The sequence below is a fragment of the Clytia hemisphaerica genome, unplaced genomic scaffold (genome assembly GCF_902728285.1).
Source record: "Clytia hemisphaerica strain Z4C2 unplaced genomic scaffold, Clytia hemisphaerica genome assembly, whole genome shotgun sequence".
NCBI lineage: Eukaryota > Metazoa > Cnidaria > Hydrozoa > Leptothecata > Clytiidae > Clytia > Clytia hemisphaerica.
In genome coordinates, this window is record NW_027104209.1 from 466615 (window position 1) to 485832 (window position 19218).

Below are 19218 nucleotides of genomic sequence, written 5' to 3' on the forward strand. Positions count from 1 at the left end.
TAAGTTTTCTTACTCAGGTTCAATACAGCGCGAAGAGACTGGGTTAGAGTTTACCAGGAAAGAATGACATCAAGTGTCTGACATCTTTGCATTGATTTTGACGTCATTTGTGAACTCGACCAAATCTCTTTGTGGTTTTGTTCAGTTGTTTGATCCTCAAAAACTTGTCCAAAAAACGAGATAATGATTACAATCGCTATTTATAAGAACAAAGGAAATTTTCGGCTTTTGCTCACTTTGGGCATGATGAGTGACGTCATCAAAAAAATTTTTTGTAAAAAGTTACCTTACGTGACAAGGATCTTATGTGCCAAATTTCATCCAAAAAGACCCACTAGATCGAAATTTAAGGGGTGGTACAGGAAAAGCCCCCCCCCCCAGTTCTGAACCGCCCCTAAAAGCCTAGGTTGAATAGGGTTAAGACTTTCCTCACTTCAAAACTGTTACTGAATGAAAAGCCATGTTATCAATTAAATCTGAAATTATAATCCTACCGAACTAATTTAGATGTACTGTCCAAATTATCACTAACTATATTTATTATACGCGTACAATAGATCTTATCGGAGTTTTTAGATTTTTCTAAAAAAGCGATGTATTGTGGGATTGTTACGGGAGTATTACAATAGAAATCACTAAAGGGAATTATATTGTAATACTCCCGAAACAATCCCACAATGCATCGCTTTTTTAGAAAAATCGAAAAATTCCGATAAGATCTATTGTCATATTTTGACTGACCATTCCCACAGACTAAATTCAAAATTTTTCAATTTTTGAAAATTGTGGCCTACCTCCAAATATTTACACATCAATATTAGAGTGATTGATTAGAAAGTTTGATATTGCTTATTTATGTTACAGTGTTAAAATTTCCCCCTTTGTCATATAAGAACCATCGAGTTCTTATCGAGGCCCGGTGGTCTTGGTAATTTTAGCCTCAAGTCGTTACTAGTTGTTACTTTTGCAATTTTTTAGCCTCATTTTTTATAACTTGCTCTAATGAATAAAAAGGGATTGTGTCCAAGTTGAATATCTGTCTCAGCAAGGTTATAGAGCTTCATTTGAAGAATTTATAACAGTTAAGATGTAAAGAGCTTTAAATATGTTGAAAAGCCACTTTCTAAAGCCACAATTAAAGTTTGAAGCTAGAAATTAAAGTCAATTTTAAAGTTCAGTGGGGAAAGGTTGCCTGTTATTTCCTCGAATTCGCTTGGTTACTAAAACCCTTTCGTTTCGAAAAGTACCTTTTTCCTTTGTGCGTTTGATACGCCTATGCAGAGCATCTGCCTATACTTATATCCAGGAACTTCAGTTAAGCAGAAGACTCATGTTGTTTTGATGAAAAAGTGTTGCTCAAAATATCTCATGATTAAAGAAGATAAGCCATTGCTATATTTAAAGTAAAGGAACAACGATGTTTCTGATTAGTATAGGAAATTATGTATTAAAAAATGAAATTCTCTTTTTATGCTATGGGAAATTTTAAGTAGCTCATATCTCGCTTCCTCTTGCTGTCGACCAATCAGTTTAAAGCTGCATTGGATTTGAACCAATCAAATTACAGGATTGAATGCTAATTATTTTGTGCACGGAAAACGCGTTTATGGTAAGGGAATGTTACATTATTGTCAGTATTGTTGATAACAGGTGATTGAAATTGTTTAGCTCATCCTTATATAGCTCTGTGGTAATGTAATTACTGCATGCTATATTACCAGTGTTTCTTGATAAATGTTTTTCTTCTTCTAGAAGACGACGAAAGTTGTTTTATTTTTTGGTACAAGCTTTTTTTATTTAATCAGTCATTTCACCTGATTTCACTGTGGAAGTACCAGTCTTCTTTTTCTTTATGAATTTCACTGATCGAAAATCTTTTTACAGTGGGGTCTCGATAACTCAAACACGCACGGGAAACATAAATTTGTTCGAGTTATTGGAAATTTCTAATTATTGAGACTGGTTTATAAGGCATTGCTTATTAAACTTGTTCGAGTTGAGTAGACATTCGAGTTATAGAGATTCGAGTTATAGAGATTCGAGTTATAGAGATTCGAGTTATAGAGATTCGAGTTATAGAGATTCGAGTCAAAGAGCGTATATCATGTTGATTGTTTCGCTTTTATTTTTGTTTTTGATTTCAATGTTTGATTTCTTGTATCTTGGTTGCTTGTGTTCCTATATTCTCTCAATTATCATCCCCATGGAATTGAATTGAATTGCTTGCTATAACAGTATTGTGACTCCAGTTTGTTTTCGACACACCAGTTCCTGTCTTTATAAAGTTTACACCGAAGTACAACCCCCGATATTTCTTTAATGACATGCTCTTCATAGAAAAAGCTAGACCTTCAAAAGAGATATTATTCTAAACAATTTTTCTCCTTGATTATATCATCATTCCCCTAACAGCAATCAGAAATGGAAACTTTACAAAAACATGTGTTACATCAGTATATATTTAAGTAAATAGAGCATGGCTTTTTAAATTGGTTTTTAATTCGTCTGGCTCATTAGTATCTGATTAAATGCCAATTCAATTAAATATTTTTTCTCGAAAAGGCTAATTTGTATCAAATTTTTCATTCACAATCTAACCGTTAATTCCTCAGGCTCTCGTTGTTCAATTCATTTGTTTTTGCCAACTATCTAACTTTATAGGTGAGTCAGAAGGGGTAGATAGCCCTGGAAAAAAGTTTAAAAATAGTCTAGGGATTGGGCAAAAGCTAATGCAAAACCGACATAGTGAAGAAAAGTTAAATATGTCTAATGTCATAGAAGATACGAAGTCACGATTTTCTGTGCATCAAAATTCTAGTTTTAAGTTTTAAAACCCTAATCACAGATCGTCAATTTACTACTTCTTTTTTCATTCTAGGTATTAGATATCAGTGCTATTGGACATCGTAAAAGGATGTTGAACTCGCTTGGACGTCGACCGCCGCAAATCAAAGCACCTGTTTCATGGGTGAGCCTTTTCGTCAAAGTTTCGCCTTTTTTTCGGCTTATTTTTCTTATTTCCCGTCAATCCAACCCAATTAAAACTGGTTACAATACAATACAGTTTTGATACTACAAAATGCTAGCGTTTGTTTTCAATAACTTTATAAGTGTTTTTGTATTCAAGGTTAAACGTCACTAGCATTTTCTAACCTCCTAGCGTTTTGTAAATCCCATACTCTCGTAAATTTGTTCAAAATTTGTGCGTCTGACGATAGCCGTAAGGCATGAAATTTGAAGTAATGTACTTTTTTTAACAGTGAAATTTTGAAATAAATTTATGAATTTGCTCTGCAAAGTTATCGAGCACTCTTTTAAATGGTGTTCAACTACAATATATAGATCCCATACTCTTACAAAAGTATCCCATGGAAACGAAATAGAAACGAGGCCCGGTAGGGGGTCATCCGTATAGTACGTACGCAAATTTTTTCTAATATTCGATACCTCCTCCTCCCTTGTACGCAGAGAACAATATAAATGACCATCAGTTAAACAATAGATGTACGCTTTTGCTAAGTCTCCCTCTCCCCCTTCACTGCGTACGTACTATGTGGATGGCCCCTAGGATAAAATATCTCTTAGGAGAGGTTTGACTGTAAAAACAAAAGAATTAAAACGGTTGTAAAAAAGGAACAGAAAAAGTTTTTGATCTCAAATTTTCAGGATGACTTTGTATCACCAAAAGCTTCAAAAGTATCAAGTTCTTGTTTCAAACTGGAGAGGTCGAAAATATTGATAAACTTGGGAAAGGTGTATAGGAAGAAGTCTACTGATGTGATTGACCTGTGTAAACCACCGTTTAACTTTTATTTTCCGCTCAATTCTTTTAATGTTTGGAATTTCGTTCTTATTTTCTGCAGGTCAAACGCTTTGCTGATGCGGATGCAGGGCGTGTGAAGAAGAACGTTCCCGATGACTCTATGGATGTCGCTAAAGAACTCATGAATACTGCCAAAGACCTAACCATATCAAGGGTATATATCCTAGATTTGAAATAAAAAATAAGCTTTATTTCTAGTGAATATCAGGGGTGGGCTGTGCAGTTAATGTTCCTTTGCTCTTTAAAAGCTAACATAGCGGTTACAGGGAGTTTGTAAGTTGATACTGTACTTAAGGTCCATATTTTTCCGTTTTGCCCTTGGTATATACAGGCTCGTATTGTCGGATTTTACCAACGTTAAGCTAGGTATTGTTGGTTGAAATTTTTAAACTTTTACCCGGTTCATCTCAGACTAAAAACTGGCCAATATGACTAAAGCAGTTGATCCGTGCATGGCAATACTGGGAAAGGGTTTGGATACAGCGGAAATTGTATACAGTTACCAGCTATTCTTTCCCACTTCCCTAGGACCCAAAGAAATCCACTTCATCAGACACAACGCAAGAAAACACACCAAACTCACCGACCAAAAGTGTAACATCGACACCTTCGGAAACCACCGCCGACAGTACGGACGGATCCCGAACGACAACGTACGACGATCGTAAACACAAGAAAGACGGATGGCTACACACGCCCGACGTATTGATGTATGAATCAGTCGCTTATTCCGCTCAGGTACGTCATTTTTAACGTGGAAATAACTTATCGCTGGTTTCTCCAAAGATAAAGTGTCCTTGCTTAGTAGAAATTTAAGATTCTGCCTTATGGAACCTTCTGTCATATAACGAAATGAATTATCATTTTATATATACCTAACATTATGAAGAGGTGTTTCTAAAAAATGTTGCCGACAAGGCGTATTTATCGAGTGCAACTCTCTGGAGATTGGGGGCGAATGCTAATCTTATCTACTGGTGCATTCAACAATTCCCAAAATCTTTACTTCAAGAAGACAATACAGAACGCAAATATTTTCAGAAGTGACTTTGTCACATTGATTATTTATCCTCTTATTTTCCGTTTCAGTACCTCGGCTCACATCCCGTACAAAAAGTAAAAGGAGTCGAGTCTACGCTTGATGCCTGCTCTAGAATGAAGGTATGTTCCTAGCTTCCCGTCCCGAGTACTAGATGAACTTCATAATTAAAGACTGGGTACTAGGTACAGATATGCAAATAATGATGTGGTTACTAGATTTTTGAGATTTTTGAGATAATAATGTTCTCGGGGCTAGATTGACGGAGAAATAAAGATCTTTTTACTCGACTATTCAGGGGAGGGGCACTTTTATTGAAATTTTACGAGCTATGGAAGTTCCCATTCATTGAATTTGTACCATCAGTCACATTTATCAACACGCTTATTTTGGTTATGGGTTGGCATAGTTACAATAAAACTTACTAAGGTAAAAGCAAACAATATACCAATATCTCAAACATACTAAAAACGCTTTCATTTCAGGTCCGCCTCTGTATTTTTTGGTCATTTTTCCATATTTAAATATACTCCATGTGACTAAAGCTCAGTGGTAAATATTAAACGGAATTTCTTTCTCGTATCAACAGGTGTTAAGTCAAAACGTCCACAAGATGCCCTCCATCGTCCTCTCCATTTCTATACGTGGTATCGATTATATCGACTCCAATAGTAAAGTAAGTGTGAGCTTGTCTTTCAAATCGAACAATCTGCAATATTTTATTACTTCCAAATGTTAGCTAATACCTCAAGTCTATAGTTGTATGTGTAGCTTCGATTTTTGAAATTTTAATTCTCATAGTTGAGGGTAACCATCTTTAGATTCTTTTTCGTTTCTCAAATAAAACTGGTTTAAGGGCAAGAGCTATCTACAAAAACCTACAATCGAACCTTCAATTAATTGAAAGAATACTGAAATTTAGCCTGTTTCAAATCCTCGCTATTTTAGTCATATAAAGTAGACCTTTTGCTGATTTAATAGGATAATTAAAAATACTTTATTATGTTAATCCAAGATGTATCCGTAACCATGTATTGAGTGAATCCTCCCAAAGTTCGCTTACAACCGTCGTTGTGCATAAGATTCTTTTTCCCGCAATGAGATTCTCCTGATTTTTCCACTCTTTTTCCCGGGATAGCCAGCATGATATTGGAAAGGGTTTTCTTCTAAAGGTACGGAAAATCTTGTGCTTACTTGCGAAACAGCCTAGTTTTCCGAAGCTCATTTCTCAACTACCAGGAGCTCTGGTCTTTTTCTGTGGTAGTGGATACTTAGTGCGGGAAAAGAAATTTTATGCAAAATGACGATATCTACAATCTCCCCAACTTTTTTCTACCCCACTTCAGATGATCATCAACCAGTATAGTATCAACAACATTTCGTTCATCGCTCAAGACCCTGACGATTTGAATGTCTTCGCTTACATCACCAGAGACGAGATGACCAGAAAGAATTATTGTCACGTCTTCAAAGCTAAATCTACGGTATCATTTATTCATTCATTCATTCATTTCAAGCGCCACGTTATTCTGTATCAGGGTGTATCTCACGTAGTTTAGTACCTCCACGGCAATAAATTTTGAATTTTCCGTAGATATTGAGTTTGTTTACAGATAATTCACAGCATCTAATTTTCTGAATGGAGGTTTATTGGTAGAAAGCACGTCTGGTCATACTTGTCTAGTTTTCTAGACTTTTGGAGAGCTTCTAATCATTTCGGACGCTATAACTTCATTCAGACTTTTCTTACATGAAGTATGTATGAGTATCCGCAAAAGATTCTTGTATTTATCAGTACCTTAAATAATCTTCATTCAATCTTTCTTCTTAATTTTAGCGGCAAGCGGACGAGATCGTATTAACGTTAGGCCAATGTTTCGAAGTAGCATACGAACAACATATGGCTCTCATGGAAATCAAAAAGTCACAACAGGTATCAAATGTTTAAAACAAAGTTTTCTAGCCTACAGTTAGCTCTTTCTCTAATTCAAACCACCATTATTCGAATCTTTTTGTAACATTTAAGCTAAATATTGGTCCCCTCAACTGGAAATAGGTTTTAATTACTCCCTGTAATTCGAATCTTTCTCTAATTCGAAAAAAAAATCATTTGGTCCCTTGAAAATCAAATTAAAGAGAGTCAGCTGTATATTTTCTTTGAATTTTGAAATACTAAGCTTTATTCTTTGTTACCAGTCTTAATGTTGAAAGGTTAAAATGTGTCTCACTCACTCATGTTTTCCTGCTAAGTTTTTCTGATCGTTTCGTAAGTTTTCGTTTTTCGTCAGATACTCAGTAAAGTAATAACTGAGGGTAATTGTAATTTCTGCTTATCAGTAGTCTTTTTTGGTGTTTCTTTCAGAACGCCACAACGCCGCTATCATCACAGTCATCATCCAGGGGTGAGTCTGGTCAATCATTCATTATTTTATTTCCAGTGTAAACTTCGATATTTGGTGTACAATTATTTATACCCGAGGGGGGGGCACTCGATCGCCTAACGACGGCATATGCCTCCAAAAAATGGGATTTCAAGATCGGTGCAGCTCTTGAGTAGTGAGAAAATATCCTTGTACAGTGCATTATACTGAACCTTTCTGACGGCTCATGCGGAGGGGCGGGGACCATATGAGTGCCCACCCCCGGAGTTTATAAACAAGCATGGGATGTTGAGAAGGAAACAATTATATTTAAAAAACAAAATTGGAAAGGCAATTACCATTTGTATAGTGTCAGCCCCCCTGCTAGTTGGTGGGGGCTAAAAGACATTCAAATATTTGGGGGGACTGAAATCTCATCATTTAACGTGGGGGCTGAATACTTCATCTTACTGGTTGGCTTCAATTACTCAAATTAAAGCTCTTGAAGCTGAAATGAACGAAATATTTTATCTTAACCTACGAACTGTAACACAATTCACATTGAATAACACTTTTTGTGGAACAAACTTTTAAAAGTATCGAGGGTCGAAAGCCCTGGGAGCTACCAAAAATTTCATGATTCTTTGGGGGGGGGGGCTTAAAACTCAGGGAGACCTAATTTTTGCCTGGGACCTAAACCCAGGCTGACGTTATGAGTTGTCAGTGCCAGACGATGAAATCTTTCGTCAAGGGACCTATACTGTCTATTGAACCAATAAGTGAACCAGAACCAGAAGAAAGAGTTTCAGTTTCCACGAGTTTTACTACGACTTCATTCTGCTCCATTGTGATGACAGGCCGTCCGAAAATCTGACGTCATTGACCCGAAATGACGTCACAGGCGATTTCTAAAACATTTACGGCTTCTTTTCAAATCCTCTATCAGTTAACAAAAGAGTTTCGTGCAAAGTTGCAAACAGTATTGCGTGACAAAGGTCTCGATTTATTGCTGTGATAATCACGCACACTCAGTGATTTGCACGTGACAAAAAATGAACTACTAAAGTCTGTCCAGATATAATTGGCAGTGGAAACAAGAATGCCTGTAACTTTTGATAGTGAAATATAATTATGAATTTTTTTTTTGCTTGTTTTAGAGAATCAAAAGCGCTATATTTGAATGTATTTTTTGTTGAAAAATTCGCGATTTTTAGCGGTTTAATTTGCGATTGTAAAAATTTAGCTCTTTTTCTACTTATGCTATAATATTCATTTTTACACCAGTGGTAGTTCAACCTTAGGTTAAGAAGTCTGTTAAATTTCAAGGCAAACAGAAAAGTCCTTCGGAAGATATGGGACGCGAAATACCCCTTGGTAACACTTTTCTGTGAAATATCAAATCTCCAACTTATTACTAAAAACGGGGGTTATGTATTTTTTTTTTGAACAGTGCAATTAAAAGTTGGAAAATGTTAAGTGTTGGTGCATTGGTATTATTGGTATCATTGATTATTTCGAAACGAAGTGAAATTATACAGTAAAATTGTTTTTATTGAAAGGATAAGCATGAACTTATATTGCCTTTGTTATTTTTAAGTCATTAAAGAACTTTGCTTATTCCCAAAACACTAAACACAGTTTGGCTATGAGGTCATTAAAGAGATAATAAAATGTGTTATGATCGAAAAACTGTTTCATCAATCATATCACTACCCCCGTTTTTAGTAATAAGTTGGAGATTTGATATTTCACAAAAGTGCTACCATGGGGTATTTCAGGTCCCATATCTTCCGAAAGACCTTTCTGCTTGCCTTGAAATTTAACAAACTTCTCAACCTAAGGTTGAACTACCACTGGTGTAAAAATGAACATTATAGCATAAGTAGAAAAAAAGCTCAATTTTTACAATCGCAAATTAAACCGCTAAAAATCGCGAATTTTTCAACCAAAAATACATTCAAATATAACGCTTTTGATTCTCTAAAACAAGCAAAAAAAGTTTCCATAATTATATTTGACTATCAAAAGTTACAGGCATTCTTGTTTCCACTGCCAATTATATGTGGACAGACTTTAATTTAAACATTTTTCTCCCCAGTCATGAATTTTCCTTACTCATATCGTGAGCTAGCTGAGTAATAGTGTTGTGAGCTTTAGGCACATAACAGCACGTCCATAACTCTGTGACGTTTATTATTCGAGCTGTTCATTCTTTTATTAAACAAGTCTAGAAACTATTTCTAAGCTCTCGAAAGTTAACCGGATTAAGTGTTTTATTCTCAGACAATAAAATATCATGAAATTTATGAACCTTTTTGAAACGAGAGGCTATTTGTTGGTTGCTCCTATAGTAGTCTAGAGTCTACTCATGACCTTTGCTTTCTGATAATCTTGATGGCGCTGAGTCCGGTGAAGTAGACTAAAGGAAATCGTCATCTTGAAATCGTTTTCAAAAATCATATGAAAACATCAAAACAATGAATTTTATTCTAAAACCTCATAAAAGTTTACGAAAGAAACTATAATAGAAACATAAAAATACCTCCAAAAATTTGAAAGAAATGGTCTTTTGGTCACGGTTTTCTATTAGTTTTTTTCTCAAAAAAGGACTGGATCTAGTGGCATGGATTTATTACCACCTCAAGCAAAGCCAAATCACACCAGGTCACTTATCAGCGCCATCCAGTCTATCAAAAAGCTATAAGTGACCCCCGGGCTACTCCTATAATAAACAGGGATTGATTCTGATAAAATTTATCGGTTTGAATCCACCCATCTTTGCTTGTACTGTATTGTAACGTTCGCTATACCTTTAGAGAATATTCAATACTACATGTTTTTTTATAAGCAAGTGTCTTCACCCAGCCTCACATTATGCTTAGCATTCTATTGTTCTTAAGCAATACACGCTTTTTTTTTATAAGAATACACTTTATAAGAATGTCCATGATGAAAATGGCCAAAAAACTAAGAATATGCTAAGAATATCACCATCATGGAATTTTGCTACTAAAGCTAAGAATGCCATTTTTAAAGCATTTTCAATTATGAATTATCAATTATCCCCAAGTTAGGCTCACTCCTTTTACAAAAGTGCCATTTTATGCTTGAGACGTATGAACTACTGTAAATGTTAAATCTATTATGAATTAGAATCCTAACCTAAGAATGTGTTATAAGAATATTTTAGGATGATTTTCCCAAAAAAGTTAAGAATATCCATGATGAAATGGATTTACACCATTCTTATAAAAAAAAAGCGTGTAGAGCCATTGTTTAGGTACCATAAACTGTGCTTGTGTATGCTTGTAAATGTTTTGCTTATAGAATAAAGTTTAGTCAAAAGAAAAGTAATTGACTATGCGTCGATATGTAAATCCCTTGTTAAAGGACATCATAAAGGTCATCATCTCCTACAAATTTCTTACACACTGAGTTTTTTTTTTTTGAAAAATAAAGAATAACTTTCTCAAAATCCAACTTTGAGAAATTCTTTTGTCTACATCATATTGGAAGTTTATCGTGGCTTGGATCACGAGATTTACGTTTGGTTACGTTTCGAGAGATTCTTCTCCCATCATCGGATCACTGGGTCGAAAAACTCAAACTTATATATATTAATCTTATGTTTATTCTGCTTTGTCAGCATAATAATGTTTAAGTGAGATAGGTTTGTATCACTGAAGACGTGACAGCCTAGGCTATAGATTAGTCAAGTGTTAGATAACGGAAAACAACCGGCTACCTTTTAGGTCATCTCGTGCTCCAAAATGGATACAGGTTTTTCGTCGACTAATATGTTGGTAACGAAACATTTCGTGAATCATTCATTTACTGTCGTGAAAGTTTTAGCTTTAAATGTGCGGATCAAATAATCTCCTTCCAGGCTAATCAGGTTCAATTCGTGTTATGTCAGTGGTGGAGAATGGATTTAACGCATTTTTTTCGACCTTTGTACTTGAGATTAATTACATTAGCAGATTTCGAGACTTAATGAAAACAGGAAACCTAGTCTAGACTAGAATCATAGATTAGGATCAACCTCAGCCAATACCTGGCTTGGAATAGAAATGAAATTTTAACCAGACACGAGCTTACAGTGACAGACCAAAAGCTGACATAGACTTGTTATCCTTTGAAACTTTTTCACTATTCCTTAGGTCTTCCTTTTACCATTGACATAGGATTTATTTTTAAATTGGATGCCTTCCAACCCATCCTAAATATAATCTTTTTATAGACATTTTTTGACAACATCTTGAAATACCTCTAAAAAAGTCGCAACTCTACCCTAAAAATAACTATGGCGCACAAAACAAAGATTTTGTTACTTTTTGCAAGATATTTCCCTGCAGCAAACACTTCTGTTGCTTTTAAAGAAGCAATGTCCTTTCTGTTTTGCTTAGCCACGCCTTAAACAACGCATACCTGTTGCTTTTACAGAACCAACCCTTTGCCAAAACATTTCATTGCTTTAAATTATTCTTATACCAAACCATTCCTCTTTTCACCACCCCCTGTACCAGTGATTATTATTGGTTTTGCAGAACCTATCTGTACCAATCTGCTTTACGTTATTCTTGTATTCCAAACCATTTTCCTTTTTACGAAACTAATCCTGTGCAGCAAACACTTTTTTGTTTCGCTTAGCCACCCTCTGTGTCTGGCATTTTTAATACTTTTACAAATCCAACCCTGTACCAAAACATTCCATAGCTTTAAGTTATTCCTGTACCAACCATATTATTTTTCTTCTTTTTACAGAACCACCCCCTGTACCGAAACCATACGCTGAACGCAACAGTAATAAAGAAAGTATGTACTTGTTAAATCTTTTTCTCTTGTTTTCAAAATTTGACACAACTTTCATCCCGATATGTTATTTAAAACTCGAAAAAGTGACAAATTGGGTGAGAAAAATCTGAAAAGTTCAGGGGTACAATACAGGGGTTGCATATCCCGATTTCCTTCGTTTCATTTTGTTTCTGAACAATACCAAACCGTTAATACTTTCAAGAGTTGGCAAAGCATTTGTGAAAATGTTATTCTGAAACTGAAAAGAGGAGGGGATAGTAGTGGCCAAAACATCTGTGTGGTCTAAGAGGCTTCGCATTTTCTATTTGCTCTGTGTTAGTAGTTCAAATTAAACATTTCGTCGACTTTCCATGAGTGTGTTTTGGCTGAGAAAGAAAAACAGTCCTTTCTCGAAGTTGAAAATATTTACTCGTCGACATGATCATTCAGACTGACAACTACCTTTGAAAAATATTTGTCTTGATTTTACTTAAAAAGCAATCTAGAATTAAAGGTTAGTTATAGTCGTTGCTCTATCTTGTTCCCTATCGTCCTTAGCCTGGATTATAGAGGCTAAACATCTTAAGATGACTTAAGTCTGAAACTTCGCAAAAATTGCGAACAGCAGAGGCTGAGCTAGAAATCACTGATTGTTATGTTAAAGAATACAAGTAAAGTAAAAAACCCTTGTAAGTAATATAATGCAAAGGGCGTGACGATCGATTCAAATCCCTAGAAAATCTTGGCAGTAAAATGAGAAACGTCATTTAAAAGAAGGAAGGGCTACCAAGTATTTTCTTTTATCCCTTCAGAATTCGGTGACAACTTTTGAAGTATTTGGCACTCCTTTTCATTCACTACGTACGACACTTCAACATTTCGGAAAACGTCAAAAATTAAAGGCAGATCCTACTTGGAAATACATTCCTCGCTGATTCATCACGCGGAGTAATTTTAACAGGATCGAAAATTATATGCAAATTTGGATTTTTCCAGGGAAAAACTTCACACTCTGTGAGGTTCATTTCCATTCCATAATTCCATAATTCTAAGGGGCTTGCCGAATCTTAAGTTACAGGTTGTGGTTTTTCTCTGGATAAAATCCAATCTGAACAAAATCTTCGATCCTGTTAAAATCATTCCAATTGATTTTTGACGTTTTCCGAAATGTTAAAGTGTTGTACGTATTGAAAAGGAGTGCCAAATACTTCAAAAGTTGTCTCCTAGTTTTAGGGTATGAAAGGAGATTATTGGTAGCCACAAGTTCGTTTTATATGACCTCTAACTGCATCAGCATCGGAAATTTTCGAAAAAAGAAATAAATCCGAGTTATGTAATAATGATTACTTGGATTAATTTATTGATAAACATTCACAAGAAATCGATTAGTCTGTCAGACAAATCTGTCACAACCACGATTACAAAAAAATACCTAGGTCATTTCAATTTTTAATCTCATTTAATAAATTCATTGCAGTTTATTTACTAATGAAATACCTGATGCCAGGTATATCAATTGGGTTGTTCTAGACAATATTTCACCCATCATTCTTATGAAGTAATTTGTCTGTCTAAGGGGTGTCCAAAAAAACCTGGAAAATCGATTCGAGTCGGCTTGATTCAACAATCGACGTAGCTTTAATATATCGATCCAGACATGCAGTATGAAATATGAGTGACCCTATAAGTTAATTTTCCTGTGATTCAATTTCCAGTAAGAGTATTTTTTTTGCGAGATTATTTTTCCCCGCAATCCGTCAAATATAATTCTCTCAAAGGGGTGTCCAACAAAACCTGGAAAATCGATTTGAGTCGGCTGGATTTCAAGGCAAGTCCAATTATTATCGTCGAAATGAATTTTCCTGTAATTCAAAAACAAAAATTTCAAGTAAGATTATTTTTCCCTACCATCCTGGTAGGGGGAAATTTGTTCGTTTTTCTTAGGTCGCTCTATTGTTTTGGTCAAAGCTCTTGTTATACATTTTGGGAAAGCTAAGGGATAGGAGTAATTTCGATTCCCCTGCCACTTAGCTTTCCAAAAATGTATAACAAGTGCTTTGACCAAAACAATCGAGCGATTTTACAAAATACCCTCTACTCTCCGTCAAATTAAATTCTCTCAACTTTTTTTCTAAATTCCATAATTTTGTCCTTTTCCTGGAAGATTTCAAATTTCAAATTTCAAATTTTTCAGAATTTTCTTCAGCCCCTTTAGTGAAGATTTTTGCTGTCGGGAAGCTGAAAAAGACACGAAGCTTTATGATAAACAATAAAGCATTGATCGGATTTCAAGGTTTTTTACAAAGGAAAAAAAGATTTCACCTTTGCAATCTTGCTTAATATTATCAAATCTCTTTTGAAACGGGAAAATTGAACCCGATCGGGAAGCACTGAATAGCTTAAAGATTAGGTAGTAGAAACCTTGTCGGGAAAACCTTCTCAATTCGGGAACCATAGTTCTGCACGATCGGGATGTTCTCCCCTAGTCGGAAGAATCTTCCTAATCGGGGTAGTGGCGTGAACTGATAGACATAGTTGAGAAGCATAAAGTTGTATGATTCTGTCGATAAAATGAATTTTATATTTTCTTTAAATATTTGCGGGGTTTTCCGGGATTCAAACTGTAGAACTACAATCCAGTCGAACAAGTTGTATTCAAACTTAACGGGTTCTTGTTACAAAATTAATTTCCATGTTAGATTTTAAATAAATCTATGATTGGTATCTACGATTGTGCAATAACAGAGCTGTACTTCATTTAGCAGATCTTGTTTCACTGCGCTTGTCTCTTATTGCGAAATCGTAAGTCGAGAAAACAATATATTAAGAAACAGAAAAATGTAACTTAATAACCTTCCATTATGCGTATCTCCAAGCTATTCCTCACCGTTCCATGCATGGCACAAATACGCCCTAATATTGACTACCTTATCGGGGAAAACTTCGTCGGGGAAAATTTTCGTCACTTGGCCAAAATTTCGTCACTTTTCCCCGACGAAGTTTTCCCCGATAAGGTATTGCTGCACATGTTAGATTTTCCGCTTTAGAGTAACGCTTAGCTTCTGACACAGAAGCCTTATTTTGGCCAAAAAACGTCAAATTTCGCCCTCCAAGGGACGAAAAATAACTTTGCTAAGAAATCTTCAGAGGTCCTTTTGTCATGTTCTAGCTAAAAGGAAACGAAAATCAGTCTACTCTCACAAAATGCATATATCAAGAGACGGGTGCTTAACGGCCCATAAGAAAATTATCCTTATTAGCCTCGTTACTTTATGATGAAAATAATGGGGAGTGGAATAGCCAACAAATCTATCTGTTCAAGATTTATCGCGATTCAGCTCTGTCATTTTGCCGTGTGGGCGATGACTTTTAGAGTAGGCAAATAGAAATCCGATGCTTTCAATAAAATGTAACTTGATAGCCCTTACGCAGTTCAATTATATTGTTGATCTAGGCTCGTAGTTTATCGTAAGTGTAAACACAATAATATGTCCACCTTGATATGTGACCTCCAATACAAGTGTTTTCTTTTCGATGACGAATCATTGTCATTGCCCCTGTAATGCTGTCCAGTGAAAAAAGCTTTGGACGACGTTCAGAATCTAGATTTAGAACGGTATGCCTCTGGATGTTCTTTTGTTCAATTCGATACGTATTTTTACTTCTCCGTTTACTTAAAAATAGTCGCTAGCCTGTTTTGGTTTGCAAGAAAAACCTGAATTTAGGAGGTACCCTGGTGGTCAATTGAAAAATAGAAAAACTACTTGACAAAATTATTAAGCTTTGTTCTTAATCCTGAGTTTCCCTTGCTGATATATTATTTTTAGCGTAACTAAGAAAGGACAAGTAAAATCAAAAGGTATGGACTCTAATGATGAAATTCTTTTGTTTTTCTGCAAACGCTCATATCACCAGCTTTTTGGTTTGATCCGAACCCTTTAAGTTTCTTTCGTTCTTTCTCGTAATTTTCAAGTTTACACGTGACATGTTTACATTTAAGGGCTTATAAACTTTTTTTTTGAGCCATTTATGAAATTTGTGAGGGTTTTACTATTTTCATAGTTTCTGGCCAAAGTCAAACATCTCCTTACCTACCTTACCTATAAGAACAGTTTCATGGAAAGGGTAACCTTATAAAAGCTACTATAGTACAGAAATCATGAGACAAGATATCTGGTGCGATGTTGAAATCGGTGGTTTATAGAGAAAACGAAGCGAATGTTGACTTTGTTCCTTTCCCATGTCAAAAATCAATGTTGACTTTTTATTCTATCTCCTTGAACCATTTTGTTTGTATTTTGTTAAGTAGATATCACGGTCCAGAGCCACCAGAATTGTATTCTATACCATCTGAGGGAGAGCAAATTTTCCTTTTTAAAGCATCTGGGTTGTTGTATTTTAATGTGATAAGCCTTTCTTTTAAACCTTCAAAATTAGAATCTCGATTTGACAACACCTTTTTAACTCTCTTCTTTTAAGGACGATCAGGGGGGACTATTATCCTTTAGAAATAGCTATGCTCCCTTTTTCATTCAATCTCGTACCCTGGGCCACTTGTACAACATTTGAATTTTACTGAACTAAGGGGCTGGAAACAAGTTTATTTATCATGCTTTTTACTAGCCTGGCTCTTTATAATAATGGGATAAAAGAATGTATCTCACATTTCCTCACACGAGATGATGTAAGTGCAAAAACTTGAACTAAAATCTAAGTTTACATATTGTGCTGAAATAACAAATTCATACAAATCCTTCCCTATCCACAATCCTTATCCAGAGGATCTGGTTCTGGCTCGTTCCTGTTAAAACTGTCGGCGAGATAACCAGATTACACCTATACATCCATTCTCGTAACGTTATGAAGTTACACACTTAACTATTTACCTTTTGTTGAAAAAATGTGTCTAAATCAGAAAGATCGAGCAAACGGGTTTTCGTCGACAGGTTTTCCAGGCTAACTTCATGGAAAAGTTTACCTGGTTCTCATTACCTGGGTTAGGCTCACATTCTTGAAGTCATTGGATTGGTTTGTTTTCTTTCAGGTATTTATGATATGCACCATTACAATGTCTTCTAACATTACATCACGGACCCAATAGCGTATTGGTTGCAAGTGACTTAGTGACTTATTGATTTTATACGTCACTTACAACCAATCAGCTGTTGGGTCTATGGTGTGATGTTGAAGACATTGCAGTGATGCATATCATGAATGAAATGAAATAAACTTGAATCTAGTTCTCTTGTACTCTAGAGTCAGGGTTGATACACCTCAAATTTAAGGGGATTAATTTTAATGATGAAAAAGTAAACTGGGAAATTCTACATTTTTTGTAGAAAGGTGTAGAGCCAGCGTCGAAGTTGCAAGAATTTTACTAATTGTGAAAGGTGAGAATTTACTCTAAAACAATCTTTTTTGCTTTCATTTCTCCAGATATGATATGATGACTGGATCAATCACACAGCTAGTTTCAAGGATTCCAGATTCAAGAAAATTATTTGATTTTGTTTATTGCGCACAATATAGTACAAATTGTGGTATGTGTGTCCAAGGTCTATGGTTTATGGTGAAAAATTGGCTGGTCTCACTTTCCTAGAAATGGTCACCTAACCATATCGTCGAATCAAAATAAAAAAGCTTTAAGTCCATTTTTGTTGTTTTGAGAAAATCGACTTTAAATTATCATTCCTTAAATCGTGAAAAACCATTAACATTTGAAATATTTTTGTGTTAGAAAAGCCATTAGTTCAAAATTGTTTCCACTCTGGACTAAACTGATGTGAATTAAGGCTTTTTTACCCTGAAAATAAAGTGAAAAGTAAAATTCTTATTTTTATAAGAGCTAGCTTTAAATTGGGCCACTTTTGGTTGGTTTTTGTTGGATTTGAGCCAAAAAATCGATAAAAACGGGGTGGAAAGCATCGTTATGGTCATAACTCAATCTTCCAAGAAATGGACTTAAAGCTTTTTTATTTTGATGCGACGATATATGGCTTACAGTTAAGTGAAAATTTGAATCACTACCACATGAGATTAATTTATTTCTATACATAAGAATTTTGTTGTTTTTTGTATCAATATTTTTAAAGAGGTCCGCAAAAAAATTATAAGGAAAAAGTAAAAGATTAATTTTAATTAATTTTTGGTTAAATTATTTTTTGCAATTATATCTTATTGGATTTTATTTTTTTGGGTAATTATTTTCTCTCTTTTTTTATTATTCTTAGATTTTTTCTATTCGTTCACGTGACTTTTTTGCCTTTATTGTCCATTGCTTTCTTACAGGGAGCTTAAAAACAATAAGTTACACGCTTGTTTTTTCATAAGAACCAGTAAATTTTGCCTGAGCCTGAGGTTGTTCCTAAATTTCTATTGTTCCAAACAATAGAGCTTTTCTGAGGGTCTAACTCTGAGGGAGGTGTTCTTATAAAATTGCTCTTATGAATAAAAAGCGTGTAACTAAATTACTAAATTTTTGACATTCAACATAGCGTAACAAACCCCAGATGCAGCTGCAGAAAAGCGAGAATTTAATACCCTTTTTCGTCATTGCAACATATCGTTCAATTCTTTTTATGAGAACAACCATGCGATAAAACTTAGCAAACTTATCCGAAAATACTGTTGCAAATTGGAAGTATTTATCGACTTAACTACAAAACATTGTTGAGGTGGCAGAGAAACTTCCATAATGGTTCTCCCAGTGTCTGCTATATAATTTTTAAAACTTAGAAGTGCAACCAAGACTAAGTATTTAAAACAAGCTCCTTTTATATTCTTATAAAAAAAAGATCGTGCAGTGCTTCTCTATCTACTTGATTGTCTATCCACCTCCTCATAACTCAAAAAAGGGGGTCGATAACTTTGTATGTGTAAATGCAACGTAATGTATTGTGTGCTGTTTAAAGATACGACTTGCATGTTAGACTAGTAAACTAGTCGGTTATTACTTATAACCTTATAATAAAACTGTCAATCAAATAATGTAAACACTAATTAAATATTCAGCGCGCGTGAGAGAAAAGGAAAATAACCGACTAGAAGCTACTTCCAACGCCTTTTTTTCTTCACCTAAAATCGTAAGGAGAGACATACAGATTTCTGTATGTCTGACCCGTGCGGGATTGCATTTATTTTTCTTTCTGTTTATTGCGTTTTTAGAAATGCTAATTTATTTATATGTTCCCATGTTCAATGTT

General features: G+C 35.0%; 1 protein-coding gene across 2 annotated transcripts in view; it reads left to right on the plus strand.

The window, feature by feature from the left end:
• The window catches only part of LOC136815501 (ankyrin repeat and sterile alpha motif domain-containing protein 1B-like), a 35811-nt gene extending 17966 nt beyond the window's left edge, over positions 1-17845 (plus strand). For both annotated transcript variants that reach the window (XM_067071957.1, XM_067071956.1), the window contains exons 20-29: positions 2879-2968; positions 3864-3977; positions 4352-4561; positions 4913-4984; positions 5452-5538; positions 6209-6346; positions 6700-6795; positions 7225-7264; positions 11987-12037; positions 17453-17845. In XM_067071957.1, the coding sequence (XP_066928058.1) occupies positions 2879-2968; positions 3864-3977; positions 4352-4561; positions 4913-4984; positions 5452-5538; positions 6209-6346; positions 6700-6795; positions 7225-7264; positions 11987-12037; positions 17453-17463 (909 nt within the window). In that variant the 3' untranslated portion in view covers positions 17464-17845. The remainder of the gene's footprint in view (positions 1-2878; positions 2969-3863; positions 3978-4351; positions 4562-4912; positions 4985-5451; positions 5539-6208; positions 6347-6699; positions 6796-7224; positions 7265-11986; positions 12038-17452) is intronic.
• The last annotated feature ends 1373 nt before the right edge of the window (positions 17846-19218 follow it).